The sequence below is a fragment of the Elephantulus edwardii genome, unplaced genomic scaffold (genome assembly GCF_000299155.1).
Source record: "Elephantulus edwardii isolate Elephantulus edwardi_28Jun2011 unplaced genomic scaffold, EleEdw1.0 scaffold00243, whole genome shotgun sequence".
Taxonomy (NCBI): Eukaryota; Metazoa; Chordata; class Mammalia; order Macroscelidea; family Macroscelididae; genus Elephantulus; species Elephantulus edwardii.
In genome coordinates this window covers 3,275,102-3,290,791 of record NW_006399993.1, presented here as the reverse complement: position 1 = coordinate 3,290,791, position 15,690 = coordinate 3,275,102, and the positions used below count along the sequence as shown (strand labels likewise).

Here is a 15,690-nt window from a genome sequence, read left to right as displayed (position 1 = left end):
CTTGGAGGCAAGGATTCTGGGGCTTCTTCGCCTGACATACTTTGGACATGTTGTAAGGAGAGACAGGTCTTTAGAGAGGGACATGCTGGGTAGAGTAGAGGGACAGTGCAGGAGGGGAAGACCATCTATGAGGTGGATTGATTCAGTGGCTGGGGTAATCGGGATGGGTGTGTCAGAGACAATGAGATTGGCACAGAATAGAGCAGGATTTAGGGCTGTTGTACATAGGTCGCTATGAGTCGCAAATGACTCAACGGCACATAACAACAACAACAATAGTGCATATAAAACCTTGCAGCAGAACTCAGGGGGCCTAGAAGGAATGCAAGCTGATCTCTCTGAGGAACAAATACTTTTGCAGGACTATTTCTCAGGAGTATGGAATGTTTTTAAGGAATAAAGGGAGGAGTGATGTTTGTACTGCTTCAGTCACTGCAACTCTCCTTTCTCTTTTGCGTGCACCCACACACTTTCAGGATGGAATCGGATAAGGGTGTCTAGAAGGTGGAACATGCGTGGGTCACCCTGGCCTCTGATTCAAATTCGGCTCCTTTCTTTGAATCCCTGTCTTGGGCACTGTTTAGTCAGGTAACTGTGCTGCACATGCGTGTCACTCAGTTCATTCAGTCTTGCTTGTCTTCTGAAAAAAATACCCTGACTCTATAATGTCGAGGAGCCCTGGTGGCCTAGTGGTGAGAAGCTGCACTGCAATCTCTAAGGCATGCAGTCTGAATCTACCCTCCTTGGGAGGAGGATGGGCAATCTCCTTCCATGAGATTTACTGCTCTGAAAACCGCTGAAAAGTCAACTATGGGTTGGCTCTGACTCGATGGCACACAACAACAACAACATATTGCCTTTGGATGTCATGACAACAGCCTTCTAATAACCTTTGTTATTTTTTTAAACTTTGTGTTATAACTAATGTTTAGCTAGGTGTATTATCTGCAAGTGTACATAAACCAGAATGCTAGAATGTGTGTATTAAGCATGTTCCTCTGATTTTTTTTTTTGTGTGTGTGCTTCGTTGACTGGTTTATTAACAAAGTGTTCCTTTGATTTTTATGTCTTACTTTAAGTCTTTAGTTATGTAAGATGATCCTTTTGATTTTTCCTTTACTTTCCTAATTCCTTAGATCATGTAAGCAATTTCTTTTTACTTTCATTTTCCTATTTCTGTATTAAGTTGCGCTGATGCCCTGTGGTATGGCGTTGCCCTGCCAACCTAAAGCTTGGCAGTTTGAATCCATCAGCTGCTCCTTATGAAAAGATGGGCAATATCCTCCCATGTAATTTATAGCCTCTGAAAACAGTCAATAACAACTCAAAGGCACATAACAGCAAAGTTCCATACTGATTGTTTAAAAGAAGCTATTCTACATAAAGAAGAATGTGGTATTATGATTGGAGGAAGATTCATCAACAACTTGCATTATGCAGATGGCACAACCTTGTAGAAAGTGAAGACTTAAAGTATTTACTGAAGAAGAGATTACAGCCTTCAGGACTTACATTATAACACCAAGAGAAAAAAAATCCTCACCACGTGCCCAATAGGCAACATCATGACAGAGGGAGAAAAAACCCGAAGTTGTTATTTATTTCGTTTGGATCCACAATCAACATCCATGATAAAACACCAGTCAAAAACCAAAAATGATTGCCTTAAAAATTTTCAGTATTGTTTAATCTACTTTGTCTCCATGCATGTGCTGATTCTAGATATTTTATGTAGGTGAGATCTAAAATAATTTTCTTTTGTGTCTGGACTGTTTCACTCAGCATAATATTTTCAGAGATTATCCATGTTGTATCATGTATCAGAATTTCATTCCTTTTTATGACTGAATAAGGTTTTAGTTTTGTGTGTATACCCACTGACATCAAGGTGGTTCCAACTTATCTAGTAAATGCCTGAGGTCTTTGTGGTGGACAATTCACATCTTTCTCTTTTGGAGTGCCCGGTGGATTCGAACCAAGAAATCAAAAGACATTGCATTAGGAAAACCTGCAGTTAAGAACTTCTCCCAAATGCTAACACTCAAGGGTGCCAATTTAAAGAATAAGATGTCCTTGATGCAAGCCACAATTTTTTCTAATTGCTTCCTTTGCATCTGCAAGTTGGACAGTGAGTAAACAAGAATGACAGAAGAACTGATGACAAAATATACCTCTGAATTGTAGTGTTGGAGTTGTTTTTTGTTAGGTGCTGTTGAGTCGTTCATGACTCATAGCAACTCTATGAACAAAATATCTGAACCCTGTTCTATCCTGCACTTTTCTCACACTTCCTGACACGCAAGAGCCCATTGCAGCAGTCATTGTGTCAATCCTTGTTGAGGGCAAGAGACACAGAAAGACTTTTCATAGAGTAAGACATTTGATGGCCAACAGATGCATGAAGAAATTCTCAAAATCACTGGCAATTAGAGAGATGCAAATAAAAACCACAATAACATGCCATCTCACCCTAGTAGCAGTGGCAAAGTTTAACAGGACAACAAACAATAAAAGTTGGGGAGGATGCGGAGATGTGGGAACTTTCATACACTGTTGGTGGGATTGTAAATAATACAACCACTCTGGAAGGCAGTTTGGCATTTCCTCAAAAAGCTGAACATAGGCCTCCTCTCTATATTTCCTTTCAAGAAGGGAGGTCAGTCCCTTTGGGGATGTAACTTTCCAATAAATCTTTCTTTACTATTTTATGTTAAAAATAAAAAAAAGCTGAACACAGAAATTCCATATGATCCAGCTACTCCACTGCTAGGAATATACCCCAAGGAAAACAGACCTGAGACGTAAACAGAGATTTGTACAACGATGTTCAAAACTGTGTTATTCACAATAGCAAGAACATGGAAACAGCCAAATGTCCATGAATGGAGAAATTGTGGTACATTCACAGAATGAAATGCAGCATCATTATGCAGCATTTAGGAGAAACGATTTTTTTAAAAAAATAGTATATAACAAGGGAGAGGCTAAGAGCATTATTCTGAGTGAACAAACTCATTCTCATAAGGACAAATACTACATAAAACTATTACTGTGAAAATAGAAGGATGACTGGTAAGATGTGCACACATGTCCAAAGAGGGAAAGGGAGGGGCAAAGGGGTTGAGGGAGTGGAGAGGAGCAAGCACCTAGTCAAAGTTTGGTGAGTGGAAGGAGTGGGTGAAGAAATAGAAAAGATCCAGTGGATATCTGAAAAGATGTGGAAACAGTGGGCATAGATAGCTTAATGGTGATTAATAATTTTATAAGACATGATGCATGGGAATGACTGAATGAAATGCAATGTGAATGAAAAACAATTTAAAAAAGAACAGGTGTTATTGGCCATACCCTAAGAAAGTTACCCTTACATGGATTTGGGATGTGAGGGCAGCATGGGAAGACAAAGCAAAGTATTATAATGAAATGTGCAAAGAACAGGAGTTAGAAAATCAAAAGGGCTGAACTCGGTCAGCATTTCTTCAGCTGAAGAAATTGAAGAACAAATTCAAGCCACGAGTTGCAATACTTAAGGATGCTTTGGACAGAAAGTTAAATGATCCAAGAAGCATTAAAAGAAGATGGAAGGAGTCATTGTACCAAAAAGAATTGCCTGACACAGAAGAATTTCACGAAACAACGTATGAGTAAGAGCCTGTGGTGAGGAAGGAGGAAGTTCAAGCTGCTCTGAAAGAATTGGCAAAAAACAAGGCTCCAGGAGTTGATGGCATATCAATTAACATATTTCAACAGATGCTGCCCTGGATGTGCTCACTAAGTTGTACCAAGAAATCTGGAGGATAGCCAGCTGGCCAATTGACTGGAAGAGATCAGTATTTGTTCCTATTGCAAAGAAAGGTGACCCAACAGAGTGTGGAAATTATCAAACAGTATTAGTATTATCACAGGCAAGCAAGACTCTGCTGAAAATTATCCAGAAACGACTGGAGCAGTACATCAACAGAGAACTGCCAGATGTGCAGGCTGTGTTTAGAAGAGGCTGTGGTACTAGAGATACTGTAGCTAATATGTTAGATGGATCTTGACTGAAAGCAGAGAGTACCAGAGGAATGTCTACCTGTGTTTCATTGACTATGCAAAGGCATTTGACTGTATCGATCACAACAAACTGTGATTGACTATGAGAACGGGAATTCCAGAATATTTGATTGTGTTTATGCAAAACCTATACTTGGACCAGGAGGCAGACCAGAGCAAGGAGACACAGCATGGTTCAAAATCGGGAAGGGTGTACACCAGGGATGTATTCTGTCTCCATACCTTTTCAGTCTATATGCAGATCAGATCATCTGAGAGGCTGGGTTGTATGAGGAGGAATGTGACATCAAGATTGGAGAAAGACTCATCAACAACCTGCATTATGCAGATGAGATGTTTCAACCCTGCTTGTTGAAATTGAGGGGGACCAGAGGTGCTTGCTGCAGAAAGTCAAGGACTGCAGCCTTCAATATGAATTGAAGCTCAACATCAAGAAAACAAAGATTCTCACCACTGGGCTGATTGGCAGCACTATGACAGATGGTGACAAGATTGAGATTGTTAATAGCTTTAGTTTGCTTGGATCCACAATCAACACTCTAGATACCAGCAGCTAGAAAATCAGGACAAGAATTGCATTGGGAAAGTCAGCTGTCAAGGACATCTCTAGAGTACTGAAGAGCAATGATATCAGTCTGGAGATTAAGGTGTGCCTGATCCAGGCCATAGTCTTTGCAATTGATTGCTATGCATCAGAGAGCTGGACAACGCCTAGGGATGATAGAAAGAGAATTGATGCCTTTGAGCAGTGGAGCTGGAGAACAGTGTTGCATATACCATGGATTGCTAGCAGAAAATATCAGGTTGTGCTAGAGAGGTTGCTCCTTGGAGCCAAGGATTCTGAGGCTTCATCTGACACTTTGGGCATGTTGCAAGGGAGGGACCTGTACTTGGAGAGGGACATCATGATTGGAAGGTTTGAGGGATGTAGAAAGAGAGGGAAACCATTGATGAGACAGATTCATACAGTGACTGGGGTAATGAGGGCAGGTGTGTCAGAGACAGTAACGTGGCACAAGATAGAGCAGGTTTCAGGGCTCTTGTAGCAGGTTTCAGGGCTCTTGTAGCAGGTTTCAGGGCTCTTGTACATAGGATTGGTAAGAGTTGTGATGGCACATAACAACAGGGTTAAAATTGTTGCATCCTACCCTTAATTGTTTTACAGCTGTTTTGTTTACCTGATGCTAGAGGAGCACTATGTAACTCCCGTATTGTTGGATGCCTTAGGAACAGATCCGAACCCTGCCCTATCTTGTGCTAGCTAATCATACCTAATATACTACTGAACCCACTGACACACTTTGTCAAGCCATCTGATTTCTTAAAGTAATTTAAAAAAAATTATTTCTTTTTAATTTTTAATTTGGTGTACTATCAAATCGGATCTGACTGGCACAGGAGGAATTTGCCCCTCCTTCTCCAGTGGAGCATCTGGTGGAAATCCATCTGGTTGAAGGTCTTTTCCTACACTGACTCTCCACCTTTCCAAGCACGATGTCTTCCCCTAGGCCTGACCTTTCTCAACAGCATGCCCAAAGTATACGAGGTGAAGTTTCACCATCTTTGCCACTAAGGAGAACATATGGTTTCATGTTCTCCAAGACATATTTGTTTGTTCTTTTGGCAGTCCATGGGATTTTCAGTATTCTTTGCCAATAACACATTGCAAAGGCACTGATTAATCTTCTATCATCCTTATTCATTGTCCAACTCTCAGATACATAGCAAGTAACCGAAAAGACCATGGCATGGATTCTGGTGGCTAGATAGGCCCCGGGTAGTGTGAAGAGTTTGTACTTAACTGTTTAGTCTAAAAGTTGATATTCTGACCATACTTGGCAGCATCGCTCACTGCATCAGTTTCCGTAACGGTCACAGCAAAAAAAACCCCTTTGGAGCAGTTCTACCATAGTGCTGGACTCAGCTTCAACAGTACTGTATTTGGTTTTACTTGGGTGGCACAATGGTTAATGTACTTAGATGTTAAAAGTTTGGAAGTCTGAATTCACCCAGAATTGCGTGGGAAGGCTGGTGATGTTCTCTAAAAAAACCAGCCGTTCTTAACCCTATAGGCTAGAGTTGCACGTGGACCCATGAGGTGGCTTGGATAACTGTATTGGTTCCTCACCTCATCCCCTGGGTCTTCGGTTAAAGATGCTTCTGGGGTCCAGGCCACCTGCTGACTTACTGAGGTCTTGGCCCTACAGGCTGCCCTCCCCAGAGTTTGCCGTCTACTTTCTCCCTATCACTGTCTACTTTTGCCTCCCACTGTTGAGTCTGGCTTTGCTCCCCAGTGCCTCTAAAACAGGAAGGTGGGAGCTGAGTCTGCAGAGGTGGGGAGGGCTGGATTGTGGCAGCTCTGAGTCACACAAACAAGGTTTGATACCAAAAGAGTGGGTATCATTTTTGTATACTAAGCACTAATCCAGATCCTGTTACTAAATATACAACCAATGATAGATGTTTGCTGAACAGTATCTTCACTTGTTTGGTGAATAAATAAACAGACTAAAGTTATGTGACAGCTCAGGGGTGGAGCATTTGACTGCAAAGTTATGAGACAGATATTCTCTTCTTGCCCTTGACCAGAGAAGTGCCTGGCCCTCAGGCTCTGACACCCCACAAGCCACCTCCAATATCCAAGCTCCAACTGCAAATCCTAACTCCGCTGGGAAGCAAAGCACTCAAGTCACTGGAGATGAATTCATATAGAATATATTTTACTCTTTAAAAATAAAACTTTCAGCACATCTAACATCTATACAAACTACAAAAATAAACCTCTTCATATAAATAATTTATGTGATGAAAGGGGCACAGGGATGGAGAGTCCACCTGGGTGGTCACCAGGCAGTGGGGAACCCAGGCTGGCAGAGTGTGCAGGACCCTCAGGCTCGGTTGGCCAGGAGGGCAGCGGAGGGGGAGAGGGCAGGGCCGCACTGCAGCCTCGGTGCTGGCTCTCATCCCCACGACCCAGCACAGCCCAGGTAATTCTCACACACACGTTCACATGTTTACATACAGGCTGCTTTCACTTCCTCGACAGACAGACAGATGGACAGACAGACTTAGACAGACACGCAGGGCCAGGGGTGTGCTCACAGCCTGGGGGTGGGGTGGGGTGTCTGTTTTGCATGGGTACCAAGAGTTCTGTGATGGTTGAGTCAGGGGATGGGATGCAGACAGTAGCAGCAGCAGGACCCCCCAGGGGTCCACCCTGAATTAAATTCCCCAGCCTTTCTTTCTCAGGGACTTCATGTGGTCCAGGCAGGGTTTCCAGGTTTGCAGCTGCCCATTCACCCAGTAGCTGCACAGGGTCCTTTCGAACTGAGGTTGCCGGAGGCACTGGCAGCTGGGACAGTAGCAGCGGACCAAGCGGGCTCTTCAGAGGCTGGGTGGACATAGGCCCCAGGCAGCGGAGGCGTGTGCAGGGCCACAGTCATGGAGGTAGTCACTCTGGCAAAGCTCTGGGGCAGGGTGGGGGGTGCTCCCCACCTGATCCCTCCTTGTGGAGCTGGGGTGCTCAGGACCTCGGGGCTCTCCTTGTACAGCTGTACCACCTGGAGGGAGACAGCAGCCCCGGTAAGCACAGGGGTTCCTGGGGCCATAATCCCTCTCTGGTTCTTCCTTCTCCCCTTCCCGTGACTGCTGAGAAACTGAAGCCCTTTATGACTTCCAGCTGGATGCCAGAGCTGATGAGGGACAGGGTGCCAAGGTCAGGGGGCAAACCTTAATTGATGCTTTGGGCCCTAAACGACTGAAGGGATCCCAGACAGAAACCAGGAGGACAGAGGACCACAGAAACAGATGCTGAGAATAGAAAATGAGGGAGGAAGTGGTCACCTCCGGTGGGGGGCCCAGGATGGACAGCAGCACAGGCAGCAGCACGAGTCCGTGGAGGAGACCCAGGAGCGTGAGCACGGTCAGCACCACGAAGAAGTACCTGGTGGAGTGGGGTGGTCAGCCTGCGGGGCCCTGGACCAACAGCAGGACCTGCCTCCTTCCCTGAGCCCTCCCTTACCTCACGATGAAGTCAAAGTTGGAACCGGCAAGCATGAGCAGACCCAGCAAGGTGGAGACGGCCCCGTCGGTCACAGGAGCGAACGTGTGCTCCAGGGCCCTGGCAGCCCTCAGGTTCCGGCTTCCCTGTGCAGTCAGGAAGCCCTGGAGGAACAAAGCGGTCCTGGACTGCTCCTTTGCCAACCTGGGGGCCTGCACGCCCCTGACCAGCTCATTCACGTCCTCAACATCTACGCCTCCTTCCCCAGGGACCCCTCAGTCAGGAGAAGGAAGTAAAGGTCAAGTGGACCAAGTCTGAGGGGACGCTCCAGGAAGCAGGCATGAGCCCCTTTAGGTAACTGTCTGGTGAGCTTACACACAGAGCAAGGTCTAGAAGAGGGGATCTGTAACTTACCACCTGCTTTTACAAATAATTTTGCTGAAACGTGAGTACACATACCCATTCAGTATCTACTGTCTGTGGCTGCTTTTGTGCTGCAATGGCAGAGCCAATTGGAGAACTTAAAGGCCACCAGTCCCTTCTCCTGCCCCACTCCCTTTATAGAAGACATCTGCCAATTTCTGGTCAATGAGGATGATCACCACAGCATCCTCTCAGGGCGGCATCCGAGAGATTGTCTAGTTCTCCATGTTTTTCTGCATGCTGTGCTTTTGTTTTGTTAGGGAGCTATTTGTGGGGGGCAGTCGGGTATGTGCTGGGACTTCTGGCTGGACAGTGGAGCCTCTGCCACAAAGCATGGACCTTGGGAGAGTGAGGCTCGTGCCACGCTCAGTTCTAGTATCACCATCTCTGTCAAACCCCTCCGTCCAGTCCACACTGCCGTCCAGCTACCACCACTTCCTCTGAACCCCTTCACAGCAAAACCATTTGAAAGAATCGATGGCTTGCCCATTTTATCTCCATACCGTCTTAGCCCATTCCAGCCAGACCTTCGATTTCTGCTCTGTACCACAATTGCTGTTTACTTATTACTTTGTTGTCTAGCTCTTTCCCATAGAATATAAACTCCTTGACAATAAAGACTGTATTGCTATCATAGGCCCAATCCTTAGGAGGGCTTTGTGTGTATAGCAGGTACTCGATATTCATCAATATATTGAAAATCAAGAGAATTGACCTTCCCTTCCCCTGGGCCCCATCCTCACCAGGGCCACATGGACTGTGAACTCCACGCCGATGCCCACAGAGGCCACGAGGATCACCACGGGGATGGCACTCAGCTTGATGCCCAGGAAACCCATGATGCCGAAGAGCTCCACAGTCATCATGGCCAGGACCAGCACCTGGGGAGGGCAGGGCTCAGCCAAGGCTTCCAGGCAGACCGGGGAGCGGGAAGAGGCTGGGAAGGGCAGACAGTGGAGGGCAGTGCCCTGGGGCGCTGGCCCAGCTTGTTAATACTCACAATGAGGCCAGCTGTCCAGGGGTTGAGCAGCAGCAGGGCGCAGACAAGGAATGTGCACACCAGCAGGATGCAGACAGCCAGCAGGAAGCAGCGTCGCAGGCCCAGATACTGTTCCCAGAAGAGGAAGGGGGAGCCACTGGGGTAGGCACGCACCCCGGCCCGGCCGGCCTCTTCGCATGCTGCCCGGGCCCCCTCAATGGCCTCCACAAAGTCCGATGTCTTCTGGAGGCCTCGTAGGAGGAAGGGAAACTGGGCAAATTCCAGGGGCTGGGCCGCAGGGACTGCAGAGGGCAGGGAGGGAGAGGAGAGGAAAGGAGATGGGACGTGAGCACAGGCGTCGGAGCAGGGCAGGGGCCATGTGGGCTGCAGCCAAGGATCTCCCCAGGCATCCCCAGGACTCACTGCGGAAGTTCTCTCCAGTGGTGTCATACTTGTCATGCAGCCATTCAGGGGGTGGCGGGTAGAAGTTGGCCTGTGAAGCTGCAAGGCCCAGGGGGTCACTGCTCACCCACACGGTCAGCCCCACATAGAAGAGCTCTGGGGGGATCAGGCCCTCCTTGTCCACCAGCTTCCTTGTGGTCAGCTGTAGAGGTACAGAGGACTGTTGGTGGGCGCAGGCTCAGCAGCCTGACCCGAGAAGCTCCCTGACCTTTGCAGCCCTCTCCCAACCTGGTTGAAATCCAGGGGCTCTTGGGAATCTCCGGTCTGGATGAGCAATTTGTAGGCCAGGGCACCATCCTCGGAGCCATTTCGGTAGGAGTGGCGAGTAATGCGCCCAGAAGCCCAGTCCCGGTCAAACGCAGCCTGGATTCCTGGAGAAGGGGAGAAGGCATGGAAGAGAGGATGGTCAGCTTGTAGCTAAGAGGACTCCTCCCCACAGCACCCACCCCTCATGGTCTCCTCATTTCTTACCCTGTAGCCAGTTGCGGTAATAGTGCAGCCAGGTGCGGGGTGCCTGGGTGGCCGGTGGGGGCAGCACAGCCTTGAGGGAACTGAAGTGCTGGTGCAGATCAAAGAGGGCGCGCTGGGACCGGGCATAGTCAAAGCCACCCTGGGTCACGAGGGCGACCTCATACAGGGAGAAGTATCTGAGCTGGGCGCTCAGGAAGGCATGTTCCTTGGTGCCCCGAGGTACCACATCAGTCAGGGCCAGGCCGTCTTGCACCAAGGTCGCTCCATATAGGCTCAGGCCCAGAAGAGCCCCAAAAAGCACCAGCACCAAGGCCTGTGGGAAATGGCACCAAAGTCAGAAGGCCAGGGAGTCTCTGTGGCTCTTGGGTGGTGGGAAGGCCATCTGCCTTCTGTGGGCTCCACACTCAAGCCTCTGGCTGTCCCCAGCCCATGCACTTTGGGCCTGGAGTCTTACCTTGACATGTGACTGGAGCAGCAAGGGTGCGAACTGATGGCGAGCAAAATAGGCAAGATTCCAGCGGGCACAGGGCAAGGACTTGCAGGCTTTCTTCTGCCTCGTTCCCTCCTCTTGGCCTAGAAGGTCCCGTGTGGACCCTCCTGGGCTGAAGAGCTCAGAGCCCAGTGGGTCAGAAAGCGAAGATGTCAGGTGAGTTTGGGGAGGCAGGATGGTGACCACATGCTGGCTGCTGGCATCACAGTGGGTGAAGGCTTGAACCGTGGCAGTCAGGTGGGTAATGCCCACTGGGACCGTCCTGTCCCCCAGCTCCTGGGGCAGAATCTGAATCACTCGAGCAGAGCAGGGGCTGGAAGAGGCACACAGAGTGAGTGGCTAGCACATCCATGTGTTGAAATGCTGGTGTAGGGGTTGGGGGAGGAAGACCGGGAGGAGGTCAAGGGAAGAAGGCCGGGAGGGGGTCAGGGGTGAAAGGCTGGAATGGGAGGGGGACAGGCGTGGAGGGCTGGGAGGGGGGTCAGGGGAGGAAGACTGGGAGGGTGTCAGGGGAAGAAGGCCAGGAGGGGGTTGGAATGGAGGGCCTGGAGGGGGTTCAGGGTGGATGGCCAGGAAGGGGTTAGGGGTAGAGGGCTCGGAGCGGGATAAGGGGAGGAAGGGCTGGACGGGTTTATGGGAGGAAAGCCAGGAAGGGGGTCAGGGAAGGAAGGCCGAGAGGGGGTCAGGAATGGCGGGCCTGGAGGGGGTCAGTGATAGAGGCCTGGAAGGAGGTCAGGGGAGAAGGGCCTGGCTGGGGCGGGGCTGTAGGGACAGTACCTAGGGAAGCAGCAGAGCACATCGAGGCGCTGGCAGTGGCGCCGGTGCAGGTCCAGGCTGAGGATGGCTGGGAAGACAAGCATCACGGCTGCAAAGTTGCAGCCAACCACTATGGCTGCCTGGGGGTGGACAGGAGGGGCACAAGGCTGTGTGAAGCCCGCCCTGCACCACAGCCCACCCTGAGCCCGGCCCGTCTGTGAGGTCTCACCTGGAGAGAAAAGGCCCGCAGTGCGGGAATGGGTACTAGGGCAGCCATGAAGAAGGCGACCATGTTGTTGATGGAGGTGAGTGCGACACTGGTGCCCGTGCGCTGCAGACACTCACCTGTGCGCTCCTGCCGGGTGGGGACATGTGTTTCTTAAGGAACTTGGGGGGTTAGAAGCGAGACAATACTAACACAGTCACTGCTGTTGTGTCTCTTCTGGTTCACAATGACCTTACAGGGCAGAGAACTGGTTCCCAGGCTATAAATCTTCACTAAAGAAGACTGTCATCCACGGGAGAGATGGTAGATTTTAATCTCTGGCTAGTGACCCGCTGCAACACCAGGTTTCTTACCGACACAAGAACTAACTATAATACTGAGTACTAAGTATGCGTCACATATTGTTCTAAGCACTTGCCTGGATTATTTTACTGGGTGTACACAAAAACCCTTCTGACAGAAGCAAAGCTATTATCCCCACTGACAGATGAGGAAACTGAGGCACAGAGAGGTTCATTACCAGCCCAAGGTCACTTGAACCGTGAGGCCTTTAACCATTTGGCTGGACTGGCCCCGGTCGAGGCTGCCGGGTGAGGGCTCACCTGAAGGGGCGTGTTGGGCGGAGCCTCTGTGAAGGCGTGTGCCAGCAGGAATATGTCATCCACACCAATGCCCAGCGCCAAGAACGGGAGCACCTGAAGGGGCAGAGGGCAGGCAGCTGGAGAACTCTGTCTGCAGCCTGGGCTGTCAGTACCCAAGTCCGCCCTGTGACCCTGGTGTACCTGGGTGGTGGCAGCATTGAAGGCAAGGCCAAGCAGTGCACAGAGTCCAAGGCCTGAGGCCACAGCCAGGGCCACTAGCAGCACCCCAGCCAGGCCCACAGCACCCTGGGACTGGGCACAGTCCCACCGGAGCATTGTCACGCAGGCATAGGCCAGCTGTGGGAGAGAGGGCGTATCTCAGACAGGGACTCCTCGTGGGGGGCCTGGTGGGGTGAAGGCGAGGCACCAGGAGTAGGACCCACCATGAGCAGATAGCCTCCCACCACGCGGGCTGCACTGACTTCTGAGAAGGCCTGCAGGATGTCGTCCAGGGTGGTGGAGGAGAAGGCGTGGATCTGCTGAGTTGAGTTCTTGGGCAGGGCCTCCTGGGCCAGCTGGAGAGACAGGGTGGGTCTGAGCAGGGCAGGAGGCGGCGTGGACTCCAGGCAGCCTGCTGGGCTGTGCGCACACTGACCTGCACAAAGCGCCGCTGCCAGGCCTGCAGGACGGTGCCCGCCTGTTCCTCGCTCCAGCCAATGTCGTGTGTCTGGTAGTCGCCCCGAAAGTGCTCATATAGCTGGCGGGGACTCATCAGCAGGAAGGTGCTCTGCAGGGCCTCTGCCCTGGTGGAGGGGCCATGGAACCAGGGGTCAGAGCTGGCCCTATAACGGGCTGAGGGGGGTGGGTGGGGTTGGTGCAGGCGTGTGCCAGAGCCGCCTGGCGCCCATGTCTGGATCTTCTTTCCAACTCCCAAGGGAAGCCCTACCTCAAAAGCTGTCCTTGGGGGTCTCTGGTCATGCCCCCTAGCAGCAATTCCTCCTGCCAGCGCATGAACTTGTAGGAGAAACCGTGGCAGCCTCCGTTCAGCTCCTGAGCCACATTGGGAGGCTGGAAGGTGGTAAGAGAGGGGTCTATTACTTAAAGGCTTCACTGTAGATATTGGGGATCCCTGGGCCTACACTTTCAGAAGCGCAGATGAATACTCTGAGCCTCTTGGAGACTCTGCAAGTGATCAGCTGGTGTCATGTAGACAGATGGCCACAAGAGGGAGCAGATGCCTGGAATTAGAACTAGGCTGCCAGGAGGAGCTGGCGCTAAATGCAGTGAGTTCTGGGGGAAAAACATGTTCACAGGACTGTACTGGACACTTGGGAAATTAGGTATGACATTAGTACTTAGCTACTTTGTAGTTTTCCTGTGTAAGCTTATTGTGATAAAGTCCAGTCTTGTCTGGAATTCATTTGAGAGTTCTTTAGGGAAAACTGAGTGGAAATGGAATATTTTAAATGTCTAGCACCTGCGATGCAGGGTAACAATGTCAGGAAATGTGGGACACTGGTAACAGCCTGCTCTTCTCAGGGACAGAACATATGATGAGGGCAGAGGACCAAAGACAGGCCCTCCGAGGCTGACCTGGGCTGGAACCCACCTGCCGGCTGTGATGGTTGGGGGCACTAGGTGGGCAGTGGAGGTCATCAGGGTGCAGGCAGGGCCGCCCCACATAGGCCTGGCCCACCTGTGCCTTGTCTAGCAGCTCCCGGAAGCTCTCGAGAGAGGCAAAGGGGCCCAGCTCCTCCAGCAGCTGCTGTGGATCCAGGTTGGTCCACTGGATATCAGGGCGGCCTCTGGGGAAGAGCCCAGGTGTGTGAGGATCAGGAGTCATGCCTATACTCTGCCCTGTTGCTGCGGGGACCCTTGACAGCTCACCCCCCAGCTGTTCATTTGTCTGTGTTCCCCAGAGCTCCCAGGCTGCTCTTCTGTCTGCCCACAAAGCTGCTGCAGTGAGCTGTGGACAGACATGGGATGACACAGACAGGCCCCAGAACCCCTCAGGTGTCTCTCCAGGCCATCTCTCCTCGGTCCTAACACTGACCCTATAACAGATTCACTTCCTGGCCTGCTTAATAGTTTAGCTGACACCTTGCTAACTTCTCAGACCTTCTGGATCCTCAAGTTTAATCTAAGTCCTGGGCATATGAACCTAGCTTGGAGAGAACTGGGAATTTGGATCATCACCTTCATTCCCACCCTCCTTTCTGCCAGGGAACCTGCACAGGAGCGGAAACAGGGCCCCAGCGGCTGTGGTGGCCCCGGGTGGATAGGATGACACTCACGGTAGGTAGGCGGAGCCCCCTTGGAGCTTGGCTCCCTCCCAGAAGCAGTCGAGTGGGGTGAGGATCACACATGGAAACAGCTTCTCGATCATCTGCCAGGGATATCCCAGGACATATCAGCCCTGCCTCTGGGATCCTTTCCCCTTAACGCTTGTCAGATGCCCTGTGCCACCCTCACCCTCATGCCCTCAGCCTCTCTAAGCCCTTCCCTAGCAGGGACTTACCCGCTCAATCATTCCATTTTCAATGAGAGGAACTCCTGACTTGTAGCAGATTTTGTTCAAATCCCAGGATCTGGAACAGCCAGGGGCATGAAGAAGTGGGGGATTCTCAATGCAGCCCTGCCAGAGCACCCTCATCCCAGCTGCAGTGGGAATACCTCACTTACTTTCCATACAGCGAGACTTGCACTTTGCTGGCAGTGAGGGCTGCCTGGAGGTGGAGGCCAAGTGCTTCTGCCGTGAGGACGTTCTGCCCCTCCTGGCGTGCAGTCTGTATCAGCATCTGGGAAGTGTATGCAGCCTCCTCTCCCAGCTTCTCCTTGGTGTAGTGCAGTTCCTGGCTCACTCGGCTGCCCACTGACAGAGACAAGATGTAAGGTTGTGTGAACGGTGCCTCAGAGCTCTGGGACAAGCTGCTTGGAGGCGCCCTGAGTTCGCGCTGATGGCCCTGTTATGGCCCAAGCTGGACTCTGTAGGTTCCTGCTCCTCTGTTCAGAATTGGAGCTCTGGCAGGAAGAAGCCTCAGCTGTGTGACTCTATGGATCTCCTGCATGGGCCTGAGGTTTAAGCATAAACCTAGGCTTGGGGCACGTAACTTAAAAATGCAAGATCACAGGGAGCTCTGGCCTAGTGGCAAGAAGCTGCACTGCAATCCCAGGTGTGCGGTTCGAATCCACCAGATGGTCTGCTGGAGAAGGAGGGACAATCTCCTCTTGTACCAGTCAGATCTG

The 15,690-nt window shown here is 50.7% G+C and overlaps 1 protein-coding gene across 1 annotated transcript in view; it reads right to left on the bottom strand.

Annotated features, from left to right (window-relative positions):
• Window positions 1-7,352: 7,352 nt before the first annotated feature.
• The window catches only part of PTCH2 (patched 2), a 16,283-nt gene continuing 7,945 nt past the window's right edge, over window positions 7,353-15,690 (bottom strand). Inside the window, exons 3-22 of the mRNA XM_006899000.1 lie at window positions 15,127-15,316; window positions 14,963-15,032; window positions 14,739-14,830; window positions 14,054-14,249; window positions 13,391-13,512; window positions 13,100-13,247; window positions 12,888-13,019; window positions 12,646-12,801; window positions 12,466-12,558; window positions 11,867-11,992; window positions 11,659-11,777; window positions 10,846-11,194; window positions 10,392-10,704; window positions 10,149-10,291; window positions 9,882-10,062; window positions 9,480-9,760; window positions 9,223-9,360; window positions 8,078-8,220; window positions 7,900-7,999; window positions 7,353-7,616 (exon numbers count right to left, since the gene is read on the bottom strand). Of these exons, the coding sequence (XP_006899062.1) occupies window positions 7,353-7,616; window positions 7,900-7,999; window positions 8,078-8,220; window positions 9,223-9,360; window positions 9,480-9,760; window positions 9,882-10,062; window positions 10,149-10,291; window positions 10,392-10,704; window positions 10,846-11,194; window positions 11,659-11,777; window positions 11,867-11,992; window positions 12,466-12,558; window positions 12,646-12,801; window positions 12,888-13,019; window positions 13,100-13,247; window positions 13,391-13,512; window positions 14,054-14,249; window positions 14,739-14,830; window positions 14,963-15,032; window positions 15,127-15,316 (3,356 nt within the window). The remainder of the gene's footprint in view (window positions 7,617-7,899; window positions 8,000-8,077; window positions 8,221-9,222; window positions 9,361-9,479; window positions 9,761-9,881; window positions 10,063-10,148; window positions 10,292-10,391; window positions 10,705-10,845; window positions 11,195-11,658; window positions 11,778-11,866; window positions 11,993-12,465; window positions 12,559-12,645; window positions 12,802-12,887; window positions 13,020-13,099; window positions 13,248-13,390; window positions 13,513-14,053; window positions 14,250-14,738; window positions 14,831-14,962; window positions 15,033-15,126; window positions 15,317-15,690) is intronic.